This window comes from Pleurodeles waltl, unplaced genomic scaffold (genome assembly GCF_031143425.1).
Source record: "Pleurodeles waltl isolate 20211129_DDA unplaced genomic scaffold, aPleWal1.hap1.20221129 scaffold_130, whole genome shotgun sequence".
NCBI lineage: Eukaryota > Metazoa > Chordata > Amphibia > Caudata > Salamandridae > Pleurodeles > Pleurodeles waltl.
This window is the reverse complement of record NW_027149836.1, coordinates 730,745-751,223: the sequence shown is the minus strand read 5'-3', so window position 1 is coordinate 751,223 and position 20,479 is coordinate 730,745. Positions and strand designations below refer to the sequence as shown.

Below are 20,479 nucleotides of genomic sequence, written 5' to 3'. Positions count from 1 at the left end.
GTATTACAGATTGCTGCAGAAGGACCCTATTCCAAGGTTACAGAAGACCATCAGGACCTTGGTAGAGAGAGGGAAAGATGTTGGTTGGATCTCTAGAACTGCGTCTGAATTTCTTCTTAGCATCTACAGGGGATCCCTTATTTTCATATTTTACCTAAGATATATAAACCCAGACAACCTCCTCCTGGGAGACCTATGGTCTCTGGGATTGGTTCTTTGTTAGAACCTCTCACCCAATTTTTTGACTGGTTTCTACATCCCTTGGTCACTGAAATGCCTTCCTATTTACAGGACACTAAACATATACTTATTGATCCTGAGCGACATCTGGTCTCTTATGATGTAAAATTGCTATACATAAATATTCCACAAGCCAACACCCTACAGATTGTCAAGGAATTATTGGAACAAAGAAAAGAGGATGATTTGACCCCAACCTCCTTTGTGATGGAATGTGCAAAAATTACCATGAAAGAACAAACTTTTTTTAATTTCAGGACCAGCTATATTGGCAGGTAACCGGGACTGCCATATGCAGTATTTTTGCCCCTAGTATGGCAAATCTTTACATGCACAATTGTGAGTCGTCTCACACATCTATTCATCTATTCATCTGATAACCCCCATCTACAGAGCCTTAAGGTATGGAGGAGCTATTCCCTGCCTCACTTATATTTCAAAGGGGTACCTCCAGCACACTCACAAAGGAACTTGACACCAGCCTTCTAACTCCTTAGACCGCGTGGAGCCTGAGCAGGGGAAGAAAGTAGGATGGAACTTTCCAGAACCAGATGTGGGGGTGGACTAGACGTTTTACCCACTTCAAAAGGTGGCATCAGGTATACATGTTGAACCTCTTGAGACACTCATCAGTTCACTCCTGGACCTGTGGACATTACAGAAGTATGACTCACTTGTTCCCCAGAGCATTTCCCTGCTGCTCGAGACCTGCCTTGTTCCCCAGCGGACTGCCCTGCTGTTGAGGCCTGCCTTGTTCCCCAGATGACTGACCTTCTGCTTGAGGCCTGGTTTGTTCTTCAGAGGACTACCATGCTGCTACCAGCAGACTGCCGTGCTGCTTGAGGCATGCCCTATCCCCCAGAGGATTGCCCTGCTGTTTGAGGCCTACCTTGTTCTTCAGATGACTGCCCTGCTTGAGCCTTGTCCTGCTCTCTGAGAAGGAAGCCTGGACCTGCTCTCTTCATCCAGGCTAACATGAGTGACTCCAAGGGTCTGCAGAACCACCTGTTCTGAGCTTTAGGGATATAACAGGCTCCATAGGCCTGCCTGCAACTGCCCAGGTGACCTGCCGCAACTGGCCCAGCTGGATCTGCAACTGGACCTGCCTATGGACCTGCCTTAGCATTGCTGACCTCTGCTGGAGTGAGTTCCTGCTCCTCAAGAGGTGCCTCGCTCCCCAGTTCTCTGCATCAGTTGAGCTCTACGTGTCAAATGCTGAACCTACAGCTAGCTCTTTCTCATTCTTGATGCTATTTTTACTTAAACCTTTAAAATGGCATATCTCTGGTACTACTGGTTGAATTTTTTACATTTTGGTCTCATTTTATTTATTCGTGTTTACTACGTATTTCTTAAATGGTGGGTGTTTTTTTGTATTACTGTTTGCACACTCAATAAATACTTTACACAGTACCTCTAAGTTAAGTCTCACTGCTTTTGTGCCAAGCTACCAGAGGGTTAAGCACAGGTTAATTTAGCGACTTCTGTGGTTCATTCTGACAAGGATTGTGGTTGTTAATTGAGAAGGGATTTTAACCCCCCCCCAACAGAAATTAAAAACTCAATTTTCAACATTGCTGTTCAGTGGTGGGATTCAGTGCTTGTGTCTATGCAGTACCACTTAGGTATTTTGTGTGACACTAAAATCCCATATAACTTGATACCAGATTTTACCGCTCTAAATTTTCCTTGATTGGCCTCTCTTGCTTTTTCCAAACGCACTTCCATTCTACCAGACATTTTGCATCTGTGACTCTGACTGCTACAAGCATAGAGTTTGAGCTTAAGAACCTGGAGAGCTACACTGTGACTGAGCTCAAAGGATTCTGCAGGGAAAGGGAGCTTTCACCTAACCAGAACTCTAAGAAGCAGGAGGTCCAGAAGGCACTCAGGGCCTGGGAGGAGGCCCGCCAGTTAAACTATATAGCACAGGAGGATGAGGAGGTGGACTTTGAGGACGAGCAGGAGGAGGACAGGGGAGGATGACAATGTTCTGATTGTGGCCCCTGGGGAGAGAGGAAGGCTCACAGTAGTGAGAACCCTTGCCAGATCTAGAGCTTACAGCAGTATCTCCTCTCACGACCTGTAACTAGAGGACAGGAAAGCAGAAATGGGAGTTCAGGCTGAAGAGGACCTGGTGCCTGTGTCCGTGGGGATGATGTTGATAGGTGATTTGAGGCTTATGAAGTTGCCTTAGAGATGCAGAGGGTCGTTAATGAGGTTTGGGGGGACAGTCTCTGGAGGCACATTCCCATTAAAGAGAGGGATGCACCGACTGCCCTAGGGAGGGAGACATAATGCGGTATGCCCTCATGAAGGACACTCAGTAAGTATGTTCTAACTTCTGAAATGTGTAAGCAGAAGTTTAGGGACAGCCAGAAGTTGTCCCAACAGTCCTGAGTGGATTTTGTGGATTAGTTTTGGAAAGCACTGGATAGCTGGGTGAAGGGCAATGATGTAAGTGATTATAAGGGGCATACAATTTGACTTCCTGAGAGCACATATTGAACAATTATTTTACAGAGCTGTGCCAACACTTAGTAGATCTTAAGCTCACTGACCCCAGGAAGCTTGCTATGGAGGCTGGCCTCTGGCTCAACACCAGCATTCACACAAAGGTATCTGGGAGTGCAGCAGAGTGAAGGGGAGGTCAAGGGAGATGCATCCAGGTCCCAAGATTCCCATGCCCCTGCTGAGAAACAGGTGAGGGTTCTGGTGGGTGATGGCCCAGGGTGCCCCATTTCCAACCTTACTGCTTTGAGTGTTTCCAGTTACGACACAAGCAAGGGGGCACTGTCACAAGAAACCACCCACTGGTGGAAACTCTACAAGGGTGGCCAATAAGGCCTTATAGGTAATCAGTCCCCAGGACCAAAGGGCAGAACATTCCCTGATCACCCTTGGTTGGGAAACAGACTCCAGGGGTAGGCTTGTTATCCCTGAGGGTTGTAGTTGTCACTTCCATCAGCTTACATGTCACAGTGAAGGGATCCCTGTCACTGCTCTGAGGGATACCTGTGCGGCAAGATCACAGTGGTGAAAAGGCTATTTTCCTCAGATCAGAACACAGGTGTGTAGGTAGGCCAGGCCCTTCATCAGGTCTTTGTTTGCCCTACAGCTCTGGTACCCTTAGAATGAGGTGGGGAAGTGGCCCTCAGCAGGTTCACAGGTGGTTCCAGATGCCCATTGTCTGCATTCTGGGAAATTAATTATGGTGTTAGAAGAACTGGGAGGGATGGCCGCCCAGGACACCCCGAAAGCTCTTTTTTCTGTGGGTTCTACTCCCACAGAGAGAGAGTATAGAGGGCCAGATAGAGAGGCAGGAGGTGGAAACAGTCCATAGTGGGAGGAGCAGTGGATCAGGAGCTGCCAGCTCTCAGAAGAGAGCACTCCAAGACTCACCCTAGTGAGTCAACTTCTGACTTGGAGTTGCCCACTTCACTGTCAGAGAGACAGAGGGCTGGAGACCAGCACCAGGCAAACACTTGCATGACACAACCCTTGTGTCACCCTTGAGGGGGGTGGTAGTCCCCCATCGAGGTCCTTGCTTTCCAGGCACCTATTCAGCCTAAAGTTACAGACAATGGCCTGAGTGGCTAGTATCAGGCTACTGCTCCGGGACGGGTGGACTGGAGAGTGGGAATAGGGTGACTAACATCCGGGCCAGGTGTCTCTTCACTTTAAGAAACCTCAGAGGTCAGAGAACTCTCAGGAGAAGTTAGGGAACTCCTTGCCAGTCCCAAGGGAGAAAGTGAGGCCAAGCTTGGAGCCTCCACCTGTGAGTGGATGGCCTGGGGCTAGGCTCTTGACAATAACAGCTGTCAGTGGCCTCCGCTCGTTGCTGTCCTTATGGGAAAAGCTCTTCCTGGGTGGGGACAGAAGTCTGTTCCAAGGGCTGTAATGTGCCACATCACTTTGTTAGCCATGGTTGTACTGTCTGCCTACTGGGATGCATCCGTGAGCTTCACAGATGGGGTCCTCAGGTGAGGAGAAGGGTTCCCCATGGGTCATCCCAGTGGCTTAAGAGAGCTGACAGGGGGATCCAAATCAATTCAGGGGAGCATAAAACTGTCATGTGCCACTGCAGAAGAGCCCCATTGTCCATGTTCTATATCCTAAGCAGAGAAGCCCTTCAAGGTATTTATTAGATTACCCTGGATTTTAGTTGGACGTGGCCCTCTCTGCAGCGTCACCCCCAAACATTTTGCCTTCACCACCTCCTGTTTTTTTAAACCTTTTTTGTTGTATTTTTAGGACTTTGAATTTTACCACAACTAACCAATGCTAAAATGCTTGTGCTCTCCCCTACAACATGGTACAATTGGCTTACACCTGACTGGTACATGTATTTCACTTGTAAGTTCCTCATATATCTGGGACCACAAGTACCCAGGGCCTAAAAATAAATTCTACCAGTGGGCAGCAGCACTCATTGTGTTTCCCGCTAAAAGTAGCCCTTAAAGCATGTCTCAGGCCTTCAGTTGCAGCCGATAGTGTGGTTTTAAACAACCCATTCAGCCTGAAAAATTAAACCTTTTGCCAGGCCAAATCCTTCCTTTTAAATACATTTAAGTCACCTTTATGGTAAGCACTAAACATCCCATAAGAAAGAGTGTACTGCATTTAAAAAGTAGAACATGGGCTTTTAAGGTTTACATGTCCTGGTAGTGTAAAACACCTAAATTCATTTTTCACTACTAAAAGGCCTACCTCTCCCAAAGGATAACAGTGGGTTACCTTGTTACATAATAAAAGTGCTAACGTTTCATTGGGAGCAGGTAGAAATATCTGTGTGGACTTAAATGAATTGTATTTTAGAATCCTCTTTAATAATAAAGTGGGATTTTAGATTACAATTTCAATTTAGAAAATGACACTTTTTAGAAAGGTGGCCTTTTCCTGCCCTAAACTTTGAGGCCTTCTAGAAGTTTCCAGCTGCCTAGACCTGTTAATTTCACACCCATGACGAATGCATATTGGACGCTGACAGTGAACAATAGGATCCACGTTGTGGCTAGGCAAGGGCCATCCTGCCAGGATAGGAGGGGCAAAGTTGTTCCCTGCCACTTTTATATTTCAAATGGCTGCCTCTGAAACACTCATATGAAACTTGACACCAGACTTTTATCACCCTAGATTCCTTGGAGCCTGGGAAGGGGAAGAAAGTAGAGGGAAGGAACCTCCCAGAACCAGATGTGGGGTGTACTAGAAGTTTCCCAACTTCAAAGGGTGGCATCAGGTATACATATTGGACCACCTGATCAACTCATTAGTACACTCCTATACTTGTGGACAATACAGCAGTACAGCCTTGTTCCCCAGAGAACTGCCCTGCTGTGTGAGGTCTGCTGTGTTTGCCAGAAGACTACCTTGCAGCTACAAGAGGAATGCCCTGTTCCTCAGATGACTTCCATGCTGCCCTCGCCTGCCCTGTACTCTGAGAAAGAAGACTAAACCCGCTCCCTTCATTACCTAAACACAACAGGGTACGGTTGTCATATACTCTCGTTACTGGAATGAGACTGTTGGATTCGGGGCAGCAACACCACCGTTTGCGGGTGACTGAGTCACTCCCACACTGTCTTGGCAGCTGTCGGCCCAACCCTATGGGCTAGCTAGCAGCACCTCACCCAAACATGGAAGCAAAGGTGATTTGTGGCAGCCTGATGCATGACACTCAGTAACTTCACAGGGTAAGTCGTGCTTGACAAATCTTACCCCGTCTCTCGTTAGCAAAAGTCTCACACACACACACACACACACATAGGCCAAAGAAAAGGTGTAGGAAGGTTTTCAATACATTTATTGACAAGACTACAATCTATGATGAAATATATCAGCTGAAATTATTAGGGCAATGAGACATAACAAGGTTAGGATTGTTGTGACCAGTGAAAAGATAATGAACAAACCCAGCATAATGGAATTACATACATATATATATTCTACCTAACTCCTAAGCAAGAGCATAGCAGTGATAGCTCAATCTGTCCATACTTAGTCCATGAAAGGACCACCCACCCCCATTACCTGGAAAATAGGGGTCTGCCCATGATCTGCTTGGCAGGTTGTAGAGACAGAGTTGAGGTCAGCAGTGAAATGGCATGCAGTGTAGGTGAATATTATGGCCAGAATGACCTACAGATTATCCTTTGGCCTGTACGGTGTTTTTATAAGAAACTTATTTCTGTTCCGGGAAACAAGCATGACATGGGCATGTGTCTACGTTTCAGACTCCTTACATACTCTTGTGGTGACAAGGCTAGCTGGTTTATCATCTAATGTTCTTGTAAGCCTTGGGCAGAGGTACCTGGTGAAATGTTGTGGACAGAAATAACAACAAACCATCTTCTTGGCAGGCTGTAGAGACAGGGCTGAAGTCAGCAGTGAAATGGCATGCAGCGTGGATAGATATCCTGGCTGGAATGACCTCCCTCTTTTCCCTTGGCCTCTTCAGTGTTGTTATAAGAAACATATTTGTGTTCCGAGACATAGGCCTGATGTGAGCATGTGCCGGACTGTTTATGTACTCTTGTGGCACCAATGCTAGCTGGTTTATCATGTACTGTTCTTGTCAGCCTTGGACAGAGGCACATTGTGAAATGTTGTGCACAGAAATAATAACGCATTCGCAGAGTCACAGCTGATTAGAAAAATAAAACATCCCTCTGCAAAGCAGGCTAACTAAAAATGAATAAAACTGAATAAACGAAATCAGAGCACATATGTAGGTGAAGGGGGACAAGTTGCAGGCCTAAACTAAGCTAAAATATGTGTGCCCAAGCAGTTTTAAATGATCCCACAACATGGTTGCATGAAAAACTCGAAGACTTCATCCCCTACTGAGAGGTACAAGTCTCAGCCCTATTTGGGTAACCTAATAATCCTATTGGGCCATGTGAGAAAGCTGTTCCTTTCGGGAGAAAGGCGACATTGTCCTTCCAGGGTTGGGAGAGGCTGCCAAGGCTGAAGCATGACACGATTAGAGTGTGAGGCTTCTTTTCTTAAAAGGAACAACTTTCTCACGTGACCCAACAGGATTATTAGGTTACCCAAATAGGGCTGAGACTTATACCTGTCAGTAGGTGATGAAGTCTTTGGGTTTTGCAAGCAACTGTACCCTTTTGTATTTATGTAATTAATCTAGAGAGGACGCACAGTGGCTTTCTACCTCCCCCTTTCTGTTGTGTGTTTCACCTGCTCCCTTCATCCCAGGCTAACATGAATGGCTCCAAAGGTCAGTTTGCTGACATCCTGTTCTGAGGTACAGGGACACACCAAGCTCCAGAGGCCTCTGTGCAACTGCCCACCTAAACTTCTGAAACTGACCACGCCTAGCCCCGCAACATCACCTACACCTGCATGGACATGCAACTGGACCGGCCTGAGCCTGCTGGCCTCTGCTGTAGTGAGTTCCTGATCCCCAAGAGGTGCCTCTCCAGGTCCTGGACCCTTGGCTGGCATCACCTGAGTTCCTCCTATGAAATCCTGACAGTTTGACCTCTGCACGCTGGACTTTGAGAAGGTAACTTATTCAGCAGGACTAATCTGTTCCCTCCATCCGGCCCACAATCCAATGTAGTCGGCCTGAACTTGAGACTTTGTCTCGGTCTAACACAATTAGATACCTACCGTTACAGCTTTCTGCTTCTTGGTGCTATTATTACTTAAATCTTTGAAAATGCATATCTTTGGCTCTACTGATTGGATTTTTGTTGTTTGGTCTCCTTTTATTTATTAAATTGTACTACTTTACTCTGTTTTTCTAAATTGGTGTGGGCTATCTTTTGTGTTGTGCTTATACTTTAATACTATTTGTGTGCAGCATAAATACTTAACACAGTGCCTCGAAGCTAAACCTGACTGCTTTTGTGCCAAGCTACCAGAGGATGAAGTATAAGTTAATTTAGTGACTTGTGGTGTCCTCTGACAAGGATTGTGGTTGTTGCTTTAAATGGGCTTTTACCGCTCTCAATCAAAAAAACAATTTCTTATAGTGTTTATCTCACCAATTTACTGCTAACCATTGTCTTGAGCCTCTAACACCCCCGGTATACTCTCTTTGCACTCACCCATCATTGACTGCCTATTGAAGGAGATTCCATCAAAGGTTCTGTTGATAAATTCATCCATATCTTCAGTGACATCATTCAGGCACAATCCTGAAACATACAAGAAAATTGCCAAATAATCAAAAGATATGGCTCTAGTACATTGATCATCCCGTTAATAAGCATACAGTTAAACCAAGGTGGACTGCAATACTATGCAATAAACTCTTAGAAATACGAAAAAAGGGCCTGATTCTGACCTTGGCGGTCTTTTCGCAAGACCGCCGAGTTACCACCGCGGCAAAGACCGCCGACCGCGGCGGTATGCCGCTGCGCGTATTCCGACCGCTGGGAGCGTTCCGCCGGAATACCGCCAGCAGCCACACTGGCGGTCGGCGGGAAAGTGGAGACTGGTCAACCTCCACCGCCACGCCAGCAGAACACCGCCCCCAGAATTACGACCCACATTTCTGTGTGGCGGTCTTCTGTTGGCGGTCTTCTGTTGGCGGTCACGTCCCTATGGCTCCCGTCGCCTCCCGGAGGACCAACGCACAAGGTAAGTTGATCGTCCGTGAGGGGAGGGGGTGGGGGGGTGTTGTGTGATGTGTGCGTGCATGGGGGTGTGTAGAGGGGGTGTGTGAGTGCGTGCATGCGGGCGGGGGGTGCTGCTGTGCCTTTGGGCAATGTGTGTAGTTCGGCGGGTGCGCATGTCGGCATGTATGTGTGCGGGTATGTGCCCCCGTTGTGTATGTGTGTGTGTAGGGGGTGTGCATATGTGCATGTTGGGGGTGCGTGCATGTCGGGGTGCGTGTATGTGCATGTCGGGGTGGGGGGGCAGGGGGTTCGTACCACCTCTGGGGGGTGGCAGGGGGGTGGAGGGTGGACTCGTGGGGGGCAGTGGGGGGTGGGGGAGACCCCTATCAGTGCCAGGGAAGGAATTCCCTGGCCCCGATAGTGCCTACCGCCATGGTTCGCATGGCGGTTCCCGACCGCCAAAAACCGCGGCGTAAGCAGGGTCATGATACGGTTGGCGGTCTTGGGTCGACCGCCGGGCCGGAGTGTGCGAACTCCAGCCCGTCGGTCATGACCGCCGTGGCGGTCGGAGTGGGGAAGTGGCGGTCGATCGCGGCGGTGACCGCCGCGGTCAGAATGCCATTTTTTGGACCGCCGGTCTGTTCGCAGTCCAACCGCCGCCTCTCCGCCGACCGCCAAGGTAAGAATCAGGCCCAAAGTCTCTTACAAAGCACTGATTGAGGAAGTGCATACTTTTTAGGGTGGCTGCAAACCCTTGTGAATTTGTTTGGTACTACTATCTCACCTTCCAACCAAATAAGGACCTAGAAATGCAGTCATAGAAGCATACTGGCTAACCAGGCAAATGAACAAAGAAGGACAACTTAGCATCAGAGGCTCCGTAATAGGCATGAACAGCAAGATGCTGATCCCCAAATATAAAGGAGGAAACAAAGTGCAGGGAACTTGGATGCAGGGAATCGAAACACAACCAAGCAGACACAAAACAGACACAAATAGGAAGCACAAACTCAAAAAATAAGGAATTCAGTCCAATACTGTGCAAAATACACAGGGGCAAACATAATATAAAACCACATTACACTATAACATAATATACATCACAACACCACAGCACACTGCAGAATGACACCACACTATCTACACAATACTGCACCATACCACTGTATACTAGAGCACTTGAAAATATATTATGCTATTAAAAAAACTCCATATCATTCTATACCCCACCTTATTGCACCACACCATTCAAAATCATTTCACACTACTCCACATAACATCACTCCACATCACACATCATCCCACTCCATACAATGTAACACCACACCACAGATGTCCACATCATGCATACCACTCCTTATACAACACCACATCTCCTCACAAAATACCTCAGCACATCACACTGCATTTTAGCCAGCCACACCACACTGACCATGGCACTCTACACCACACTATCATACATCACTGCATGAACTATATGAAATCTAGTCTTCCAAAGCCAATTCATGCGGTACCACAACTTACAACAACCACACCATCATATACCACTTCTTTCTAACCCTGACCACAGTAACTCACTCCATAACACAACAGTCAAAAGATCATACCATGCCACCCTACACCGATGAGCACCACACCAAACAACACCACAACCACACCATAATACATCTTACCTCACCACATCACACATTCCAAGATCTAATTAAATGCCATCGCATTCCACCAAGCCCTATAACACTACTGTGTAAATCTTTATGCACACAAGCTTACCATACTATCACACCAATTTTAACTTTGACCATTCCACATAACTTAAAACTGCACCATAACACACTACAGGCTAACAAAACTTACAACACATTGTACTTCATCGAGCAAGATAACTCCTGGCTTCCACTCGATTAGCTACCCTTAAGGTGTTATCATGGAATGTGAATGGGTTACTGGACAAGGGTAAGAGGGGGGCTGTCCGTAAAGCAGCAATGAGAACAGAGGCAGATATTGTACTCCTGCAGGAGACCCATTTACTGGGTAATAACTACCCCTTCCTGGCCCACAAGGGATACTTCCAGATTTGTCATGCAGGCTTTTATAGAGGTTCCAGGGGCACTGCCATACTGATTTGGAACCGCACCACATTGGCAGTCTCCAAGGTGTGGCAAGATGGCTTGAGGCGCTACGTAGCAATCACTGGCACTTTACAGGGCCTGCCTATGTCTGTGATGTGTGGGTATGCTCCACCCCCGCTTACTATAGGCTTTTTGTCCACTTTTGAAGATTTGTTAAGAGAGCTACCGGAGGTCCCATGGGTTTTGGGAGGGATCTGAATGGAGTGTGCGACATAGGCATGGATAGATCTGCGACTGCGACAAGGGTGGAGGCAGTATGAATCTAGCTACCTTTGCTCACAATCTGAATTGGGTAGATATGGAGGGGCACACGACAGAGCAGGGCTATACTTTCTATTCTGGCACCCATAGGGAACTTCTCCAGGCAAGACTACTTTTTTATACCTGCCTGAGAGTGCCATAGAGTGTTGGAGGTTTGTCATCTCGCACGAGGCTTGTCCGATCACTTGCTGGTGGAGATTAATATCTTGGGGTGAGAGAGGGACAAGAGTTGTTTGAAAACTAGACAGATGGCTCCTCCAACAGGAGGATTCCAGGGACATGTGCCAGCACCACAGCACACAATTTATTCTGACAATCATGGCTCAGTATCCTTGTAGGGAGTACTCTGGGAGACCCAAAAGGCAACATTATGAAGCCACATTTTTAGCAATGCCACAGGGCATAATGGAAAGGGTAGGTGGAGGATTCAGGACATGGAAGAACATATCCTCGACCTGGAGGACCAATTTGCAACCTAAAGGCGAGAGGACTCACTACGCGACTCACTGAACATACAAGCTCTGCTTTGGCAGGAAATAACACAAGAGATGCGAGCAGCTTGGAATGCCATGCACAGTAGGATCTACCAGAGGTTGGGGGGGAATAAGGCCGGCAGAACTCTGCATTGGCTTTGCATCCCCGGGCACTGGCTAGACAATTGCACGTAGCCACCCCAGAGTGCTTCCACTTCCCAGAGAGGTGGCTTCTTTTATGTGGTGTGAGACTGCCCCATCATTTCTGCATACTGGCAGAGGGTCTTTACAACCTTATCAATACTTCTGAACGACCGATAGACTCTTCACAATAGACCTTTCACCCCAAGTTGGCCTGGTAGGGATTGTGGTGGATCTGGGAGGGCCTAGGGGAGTACACACTTTGGTAGGGATTGGTACACTGATTGCTAAAAGAGCCATTGCAAAACAATGGAACTATGTAGCCCCATTGATTTTAGCCAAATGGTGGTTACCCATGGACTGGTGCACTTGGGGGGGGGGGGGGGGGGGGGGGGAGAGGGGTTGCCTTCAGAAACATCAAATTATGGGAAAAATGATGGCAGTATTTTAGTCTGTTATAATGTATGCACTAAATCAGAATGAGTGTCGTTGACCAGAGATTACATACTATGTTTGCAATGTATGTCTTGTTATGTTTTTTCTTACAAAAAGCAATAACATTTTGATTATATATTAAAAAAGTAAGCAAGGAAGCCACAGACCCAAAGGTAACAGAAGAGGAAGTTATACCTGCTCTACACAACTCTAGTATGGTAAAATGCTATGCCCATAAAAGCTAACAGGAAAAGGGTTTTAACAACTGATTAAAATTACCTTACCACATATGCTGAGCATGGGAAGCTGCTATTGGATCTGCATATGGCAACAAATGTCTTCATAAACAAAAGAAAGGGAAGCTGATGAATGAGTGCACCTCGTACCACACCATGTGTTATGTTATAGATACTTTTAAAGCACACAAATACTCGGAGGTGACTTGGTGCGGTCACTGTTCGAAAAGGTCAAAAACAGCTCTTACTAACTACTGAAAAGCCAGGTTTTTAAAGCTTTCCTAAAGGATAGAAGATTAGTCATGGATTTCATGTTTAAAGGAAGAGTGTTCCATATTTTGGCTATGCAAATGAAAGCTTCTCCCACCCAAGGAGGAGCATTTGAACTTAGGGATTATAGCATTTTTGGCCCCAGTAGAACGCAGGGACCTGTTGGGACAGTACCATTTAAAGCTGTGTGCTCAAATGTGGATTTAACTTAAAGAGATGAAAGACAAGAGGCATTTGGCAAAGCAGGAACAGTCAGTTTAATTAAACGTAGTGGCCAGGACAGCACAGTACAGAGTTGGGGTCTGATGACTGTCTCTCAAAGTTACAGAGTTCTAGGCGCCCTTTTATACAATTCTTGAAGGGTAATAAAACAATTCTATACATTCTTTGGAGAAAGCATTCTGGGCCTAGTTGTGGAGTCGTAAATTTCACCATCTGATGGTGCTAAGGTGGGTCGCGAGCTCGTGTGAACAAAAATGCTGGTCAGTAGGTAACATGCCCAGATGTCTGGCATGGGGAGCACGTGATCATTGCGTGTTCTGTGTTTGTTGTGTTCTGATTGGCTGAATATTCCTAACTTCATGTGGTATTTGACTTTTATGGTGTTTTGGGAAAGCGTGCCCCTCCGGACAATTTTTGTTTATTGGGGGCCAATCTCCAAAGACTATTGTGGTGTTGCTGCTTATCTCAGGGATAGTTCTGGATTTTTCCTGTTCAAGCGTTTGTCTACGGGATACATGTTACTCACCTGTGATCTGTCACTCAGTTGCTTCAGGCCTAGGTTGCAAGGCTTGCTTGACCGCGTATTTCTGACTCAGGGTTGATAGGGTGGTCATGTCGGGTGGATTTGACATCAGTGATGCAAGTTCATTGTTATGCTGGCACATATCATGGCCTACACTGACATTGTTTTTATGCATAATAACAGCTGCCTTTCAGTTAATCTGCGCCCATGTCGTGAAGCACTTTAGGCAACACACATGGCCTCTTAAAAATGATCCACAGCTTGATTGGTAGTCAATGTAGCTTCCATAAAGCTTGAGATGCAGATTGAAATTTAGGAATTCCTAACAGCATGCATGCTGCAGCCTTCTACAGAGTTTTGAGCTTATTCATATATTGCTGATACATGTTTAGGTAGAGAACATTACAATCGTCTATTTTGGATAGGACTAAGGCCATCACTACCATTTTCTGTAAATCAAGTGGAGTGTATGGAAGGATTTTCTTTATTATGCTTAGTGTATAAAAGGAAGAGCAGATTACAGCACTGACTTTATCGCCATAGGCGAGCTTGTTGTCAACTATAACTCCCAAGATCTTTACCTTCCTGACTGAAGTCAGGTGAATTCCTAGCTCTGAGGTCCACCAGGACAGGGACCAAAATAAAAACACATTACCAAAAAGGAGGATCTCGGTCTTCCCAGGGTTTACCTTTAAGCAATTGTTATTCATCCAGTCACTCTCTGCCAGCATCAAGTTGGGACATCTGTTTTCAGTATTTTTGTCATTGCTAGAGAGTGAGATGACAATCTGAGTGTCGTCAGCATATAATGTCAAGGAAAACCCAAATGATTTAATCAAACCGGCCAGAGAAGTTACATAAATGGTAAATAACGCTGGGTTCAGCGAGGACTCCTGAGGGATCCCTCAGTGTTATGAGAAGGGTTCTGATACAAACTCCTTTAATGCCACAGATTGTTGTTTCCCACAAAGAGAGGATCTTAAAAGGGCCAGCCCTGCCCCCTTGATCCTGATGTTGTGAAGATGGTCAATCAACAATTCGTGGTTGACCATATCAAATGCTGCTGATAGGTCTAATAGGATAATTGCTGCTCTCCCACCATTGTGAAGGGCTGCCTTAATCTCCTCTGTTGCCACAATCAGGGCAGTTTTAGTGCTATGCCCACTCCTAAATCTAAAGTGAGTAAAATCTAGGAGATGGTTGTTCTGTATGAAGGTTGCAAGTTGCTGACTTATCGACTTCTCCATGATCTTGGCCAGAACCAGGAGTAAAAAAATTGGATGACAATTATTTGGGTACATAGGACTGAGATTAGACTTTTTTTTAACAATGGGAGTACCAAAGCTATTTTCTACTGTTTAGGGACATAACCGGACTTAAACATTTTGTTAAAAAATTCCAGCAAGATGACTTGCAATCATTTCAGGCACTAATTGTACAACTGACAAGGGCAGGGATCAAAGGGGAACTTGATTTTGTGGATTTAATTAGCAATTGCACCTGCTCCTCCGTGAGGGAGGTGAATTCACTAAAGGTATCGTTATCTGAGCAAGGATAATACTTGCTTTCCTCTAGATTAGCTGTCTTATTTAAGGAGAACCTATTGCATACATGTTCAACTTTATTTTGAAAAAGATTTGCAAGGGTATTGCAGAAGGATTGGTTATTCCCTGACATGTTATAAGTAGACACATTAGTAAGTTTAGTGACTGTCTGAAGCACTTCTTCCACATAATTCTTTGATGATTCAATTTTTTGGGGGTAAAGTAGCAAGATATTTCTTTCTCCCACAAGATCTTATAATCTGCAATGTATTGTTTATGTTTATCTTTCTCCAAGTTGTTATAATCCTTTCTCCATTTACACTCCTGTCTCCTTTAACAATGTCTACTAAACATCAAAGAGAAGATGCTGTCAAAGGTATTAATGAACATCCACCTTGTCATCGGAGGGTTGATGCATTCAAAGTAGTCTGGCTTTCACACCAAACATGCTGAATCTGAGGTGACTGTATGGTTAAACCAACTTAGTTCCCAAACCTGTTAAGTTTCTGTCTCTGGACGCCAAGAAGGCATTTGACTCCCTAGAATGGTTTCTATGGTTCAGAGTTCTGTAAAGGATAAGGATGCTGTATGCCGTCCAATTAGCCAGAGGAAACGTCAACAGAACACTGTCACATGGTTTCTGTTTGAAGCAGCAAATGAGACAGAGATGTCCAGTGGCCCTTCTGCTGTGCTGCAGAACACTATATTCTGGGCCCCTGGTGACCTCTTTAAAGAACTAACCCAGTGGTGCACATGCTACTCTTGTAGGTGGTTACTTAGAATCTAACTCAAAACATTATGTAGGACTGTCTATGATTGGGCAATAGTGCTTCAAATTAATATTCCTTATCGATGTGTGGTGCTGTAAGTCGTAAGCAAGTGGGTCTTTGCCAATCTATGCATCATAACACATTGACAAACATGTCTGAAAGTTGAAGGAGTATCCAAAAGTGTGGTAGAAAAGGAATGCTCCAGCTAAAGTATTGGGACTTACAGCTATGGATGTAAGGGTGCTGGTCTACAATAGGTTGGCAAGGTAACCACAAAGGTGAAACTCCTCTGTGGTTAGGCAATGCACTTAAAGACGAGGGCAGATTGGAAGGTTTTAAATTGTGGAACTTTATCAAGCTTTCCAAACTGAGGGATGTGTGAGGACCAAATAGCTGAGGCATTTAACCAGCTGAGGGCAGAACATAGCACTGGGACTTCTAAATTCTTTAGGTATCTGCATCTGATGTCTGTATTAACATCAGCTCCAAAATACAGCAAGCATACACACAGAACTCAGGGCTTATCGGAACCCTTGAGCAAAGGCCCAACATAAGGGATCCACAAGATGTTAATGAAAAATATTCCAGACCGAAGGGGATGGCTAAAAGAGATATAGGAGAGGGACGTGGGTGAGATAAAATAGTACAGCATTTGAAAAGGTCTTCACTTTTCCAAGTGAAGTAGTTATTATGGGCAGCTTAAACAGGTCCACATCAAGATCCTGCAAAGAGCTTACATCACTAAAGTGCACCTGAAATTAATAGGTAGGTGACGGTCCCCGGCAATGTAACCAAAAATGGACCTTCCTACCCATCCACTTGTAATGCCCCAAGATTCAATTCTTTAAGGGATGGGCCAATTAATACCCCTACTGTCTGATGTGATGAGAAACATAGTTGACCACTGGCAACAATGGCCTTTTTAAGGATATGAGGCAATTAGGAACTGCTGCAACAACACAAAACATTAGCCAGTTTGAGACTGCTGGCAGCACAAAGGAACATAGCTCATAAATGTGGAAGTTCAGTAGGGCAAACTATCAGGCATTGGTATATGGAAGCACAGAGGGTGGTCGGGTAAGCTATAAGAAATGTGTTAAGTTACGGGATCCCTTGATGCATTACTGAGGCTGTTCTTGGAAAGAAGAGTAGTTGCTTTCTGTTTGTATGCAGAATACGAAAAGACAAATGAAACAGTGTAAGACTACTTAGGGAGTACTTGTCAATGCATTTGGAGAACAACTATGTAGAAGGCTTGAGGCACCAGGAGTAAATTACAGTACCAACCATAGGTACCACTGAGTCATTTGTGACTACCTCAGAACCACAACACTCATTACTGTATCCCCTAGAACTGGACACACAGCTCTGTTCAACACTTTGATAATAGTGTGTGCCCAGAGTTCAAGTTCATAGACAAACGATTATTCATGGTTAAGAAATGCTCAGATACTGATGATCACAGCTTAACCATGTTTTCGCCACATATTTAACCATAGAAGACTGAAATAAAACCCGCTGTAAAATCTTTTTTCTTATTGATACCGTTGAAGGAGCTATGCTTTGCTTGTGAAACATCATTCTGTCTCTTAACACCTCTAATTAGCTATCCTTATCATGTATTATCCAATACTGTAAAACTACAGCATAATCTATAAGCATTTATAATGGCCCCGATCACTTATTAGAGATTCCTTAAGGAACAGATTTAGAAGATGAGCCAGTGATTGATAATAAAAGTAAAAGAAGAAAAATTTGATCTTTGAGACCTACAACTTGATATAGAGGACAGCCACACCAAAGGATCGGTCACGAAAACAACAGATCCTCTGCCTTCAGTAACTTTACTTCCCAGTTTAGTGCAAGCACTGTAGATGGGGAGGGTGGTCTTGCCAGACTCCTTACTTATCAGACAAGCCATTGCTAACTGCAGTGGCAAAACCTACCATGTTTAGTAGTGTTACCTCTGTGACAGACTGCCATGGCGAAAGGGTGGACTTTAACCTGAAAAGGAGCATTGTGATCCTAGTATGATTGAGAAAACACCACCCACTTTGTTAGGGGGTTAAGATATATGGACATGGATAATGTATGCTCTATTTAGGTTTACTTTTGCAATGTCCACATTTAGTGACAGAAATTCTGTAACCCAACATGATATTGGCAGAATCTTTTTAGAGGCCGTCTTCCTTTAACAGTGACATTTACTTGGTAGAGTACTCGCTGATGTTAAGAGAACTCTAAGTGTGTCATCTTTCATTGTGGTGGATGGGTTATCCAGCCACATTTATGAATTAACAGAATTATTCCAGCTACAAAAAACGAAATCAGCATGTCACTTTGGGGCAGATTTATCAAGGGCTTGCGTTGTTCTTGCATCACATAAGGTAATGCAAGAGGGACGCAAGTCCTTAAGTGAGATTAAATATGCCATGCAAAGCTGCCTTGCATGGCTCTTTGTGGCATAGTAAATCTGGAATAAGGTAAGGCAGAGCAAGTTGCTGCCTTGTGTTTCTCTGCCCGGAAATGGCGTTCCATGGGTGGAGTGTTGGTGTTCCCATGCATCCACCCATAGTTTTTGGCATGTCCCCAGTTTTACTAACACTATTAAACCTGGGAATGCGTCAAAATGGTATGCCTTCCTGGGGAGTCGTAATGACGAAAAATATGTTTATTTCTCCATGTTTTTCCCTGTTTCTATGCCTGCTGCTATCTGCAGCACACATAGGAAGAGGAAGCAGCCTCATGAGATTGCTTTTGTGCAGGAAGGGACAGTTTCCTGTGGCTGCCAAGCATCTGTATTTGTGCTTGGCAGCCACAGGTGCACCAGCGCAGAGAGAGAGCAGGATAGCGCCATATCTTAATACATCAGGGTAGTCCTGCCCTTTTTATTTGATGTAGCGCAGCAAGCTGCCTTCCTGCACTTAATTTCACCAAATAGTAGTAAAAATGCCCTTTATTTGCAGATTAGGTTTAGGTAGAAGGGAGCGCATGTACAGAGATTATCTAATCTGTAATGTAACTGACTAGACATGTACCCGAATTATCACCTGATATGCTTGTATCTTCAGTGCTCCCCTCAGGCCTGGAGGATTTCTGGAAGTGAAAACATAGAGATGTGACATTCCTTATATATTGAAGAGATTCCTTCATGCAGCCCATATTGGACTTTAGGTGCAAAAGACCACTTTAAGATAAAAAAGTTGATAGCTTAAAACATATTTTGACCCCAACATGTTGCATTGTCAAAGAAAAAACAAGACACATAACTTTTAAATGCATATATCGGTGTAAAAGGGCAAATAGGAGAGAAACATGATATATTAACATGTTATGGACATCAGTGCAGTGGTGGAAGCAGTGCTCAATTCGTAAAAAATAATTAAGTGCAAAGTCCCAAGGTTTTTCACATCATGTCCCCTTCTTCCACTACAATATACCTCCGGCCTCTTAATGTCACTCTTGCAGGTTTCTTTTCATCTGGCTTTCTATCATTGACACTGTGGGGGTCATTACGACCCTGGTGGTCGGCGGTAATATGGAGGAAAGTACTGCCAACAGGCTGCCGGTACTTTCCTCCATATTATGACATTAGCGGTTTGGCTGAAGCCAAACTGCCAATGTACCACACTGACGTCCACGGCGGTAACGGCCGCCGGACTGGAGACATTACTCTCCAGCCCGGCGGCCGTCACTGTACCACCTGCAGGATTGTGACCCCACCTACTGCCATGGTTTTCGTGGTTTCCTTACCGCCACAAAAACCATGGCGGTAAGCACTATCAGTGACAGGGAATCTCTTCCCTATCACTGATAGGGGTTGTAAAGAAATGCATCCTTGGCATGGTTACCCCCTGACTTTTTGCCTTTGCTGATCCTAAGTTATGATTTGAAAGTGTGCTGGGACCCTGCTAACCAGGCACCAGGACCAGTGTTCTTTCCCTAAGCTGTACCTTTGTCTCCACAATTGGCACAACCCTGGCACTCAGGTAAGTCCCTTGTAACTGGTACCCCTGGTACCAAGGGCCCTGATGCCGGGGAAGGTCTCTAAGGGCTGCAGCATGTCTTATGCCACCCTAGGGACCCCTCACTCAGCACATACACACTGTTTCACAGCTTGTGTGTGCTGGTGGGGAGCAAATGACTAAGTCGACATGGTACTCCCCTCAGAGTGCCATGCCCACCTCACCCTGCCTGTGGCATAGGTAAGCCACCCATCTAGCAGGCCTTACAGCCCTAAGGCAGGGGGCACTATACCACAGGTGAGGGCATATGTGCATGAGCACTATGCCCCTACAGTGTCTAAGCGAAACCTTAGACACTGTAAGTGCAGGGTAGCCATAAGAGTATATGGTCTGGGAGTCTGTCAAACACGAACTCCACAGCACCATAATGGCTACACTAAAAACTGGGAAGTTTGGTATCAAACTTCTCAGCACAATAAATGCACACTGATACCAGTGTGCACTTTATTGTAAAATACACCCAGTGGGCATCTTAGAGATGCCCCCTGAAAACATACCCGACGTCCAGTGTGGGCTGACTAGGTTTTGCCAGCCTGCCACACACCAGACAAGTTGCTTGCCACATGGGGAGAGTGCCTTTGTCACTCTTTGGCCAGGAACAAAGCCTGAACTGGGTGGAGGTGCT

The 20,479-nt window shown here is 45.4% G+C and overlaps 1 protein-coding gene across 4 annotated transcripts in view; it reads right to left on the bottom strand.

The window, feature by feature from the left end:
* The window catches only part of LOC138273990 (uncharacterized), a 294,057-nt gene that overhangs the window by 18,328 nt on the left and 255,250 nt on the right, over positions 1 to 20,479 (bottom strand). For 3 of the 4 annotated variants that reach the window (XM_069218921.1, XM_069218923.1, XM_069218924.1), the window contains 2 exons: positions 18,868 to 18,925; positions 8,313 to 8,402 (listed from right to left, as the gene is read on the bottom strand). In XM_069218921.1, the coding sequence (XP_069075022.1) occupies positions 8,313 to 8,402; positions 18,868 to 18,925 (148 nt within the window). The remainder of the gene's footprint in view (positions 1 to 8,312; positions 8,403 to 18,867; positions 18,926 to 20,479) is intronic. The other variant, XM_069218922.1, reaches the window with a different exon arrangement.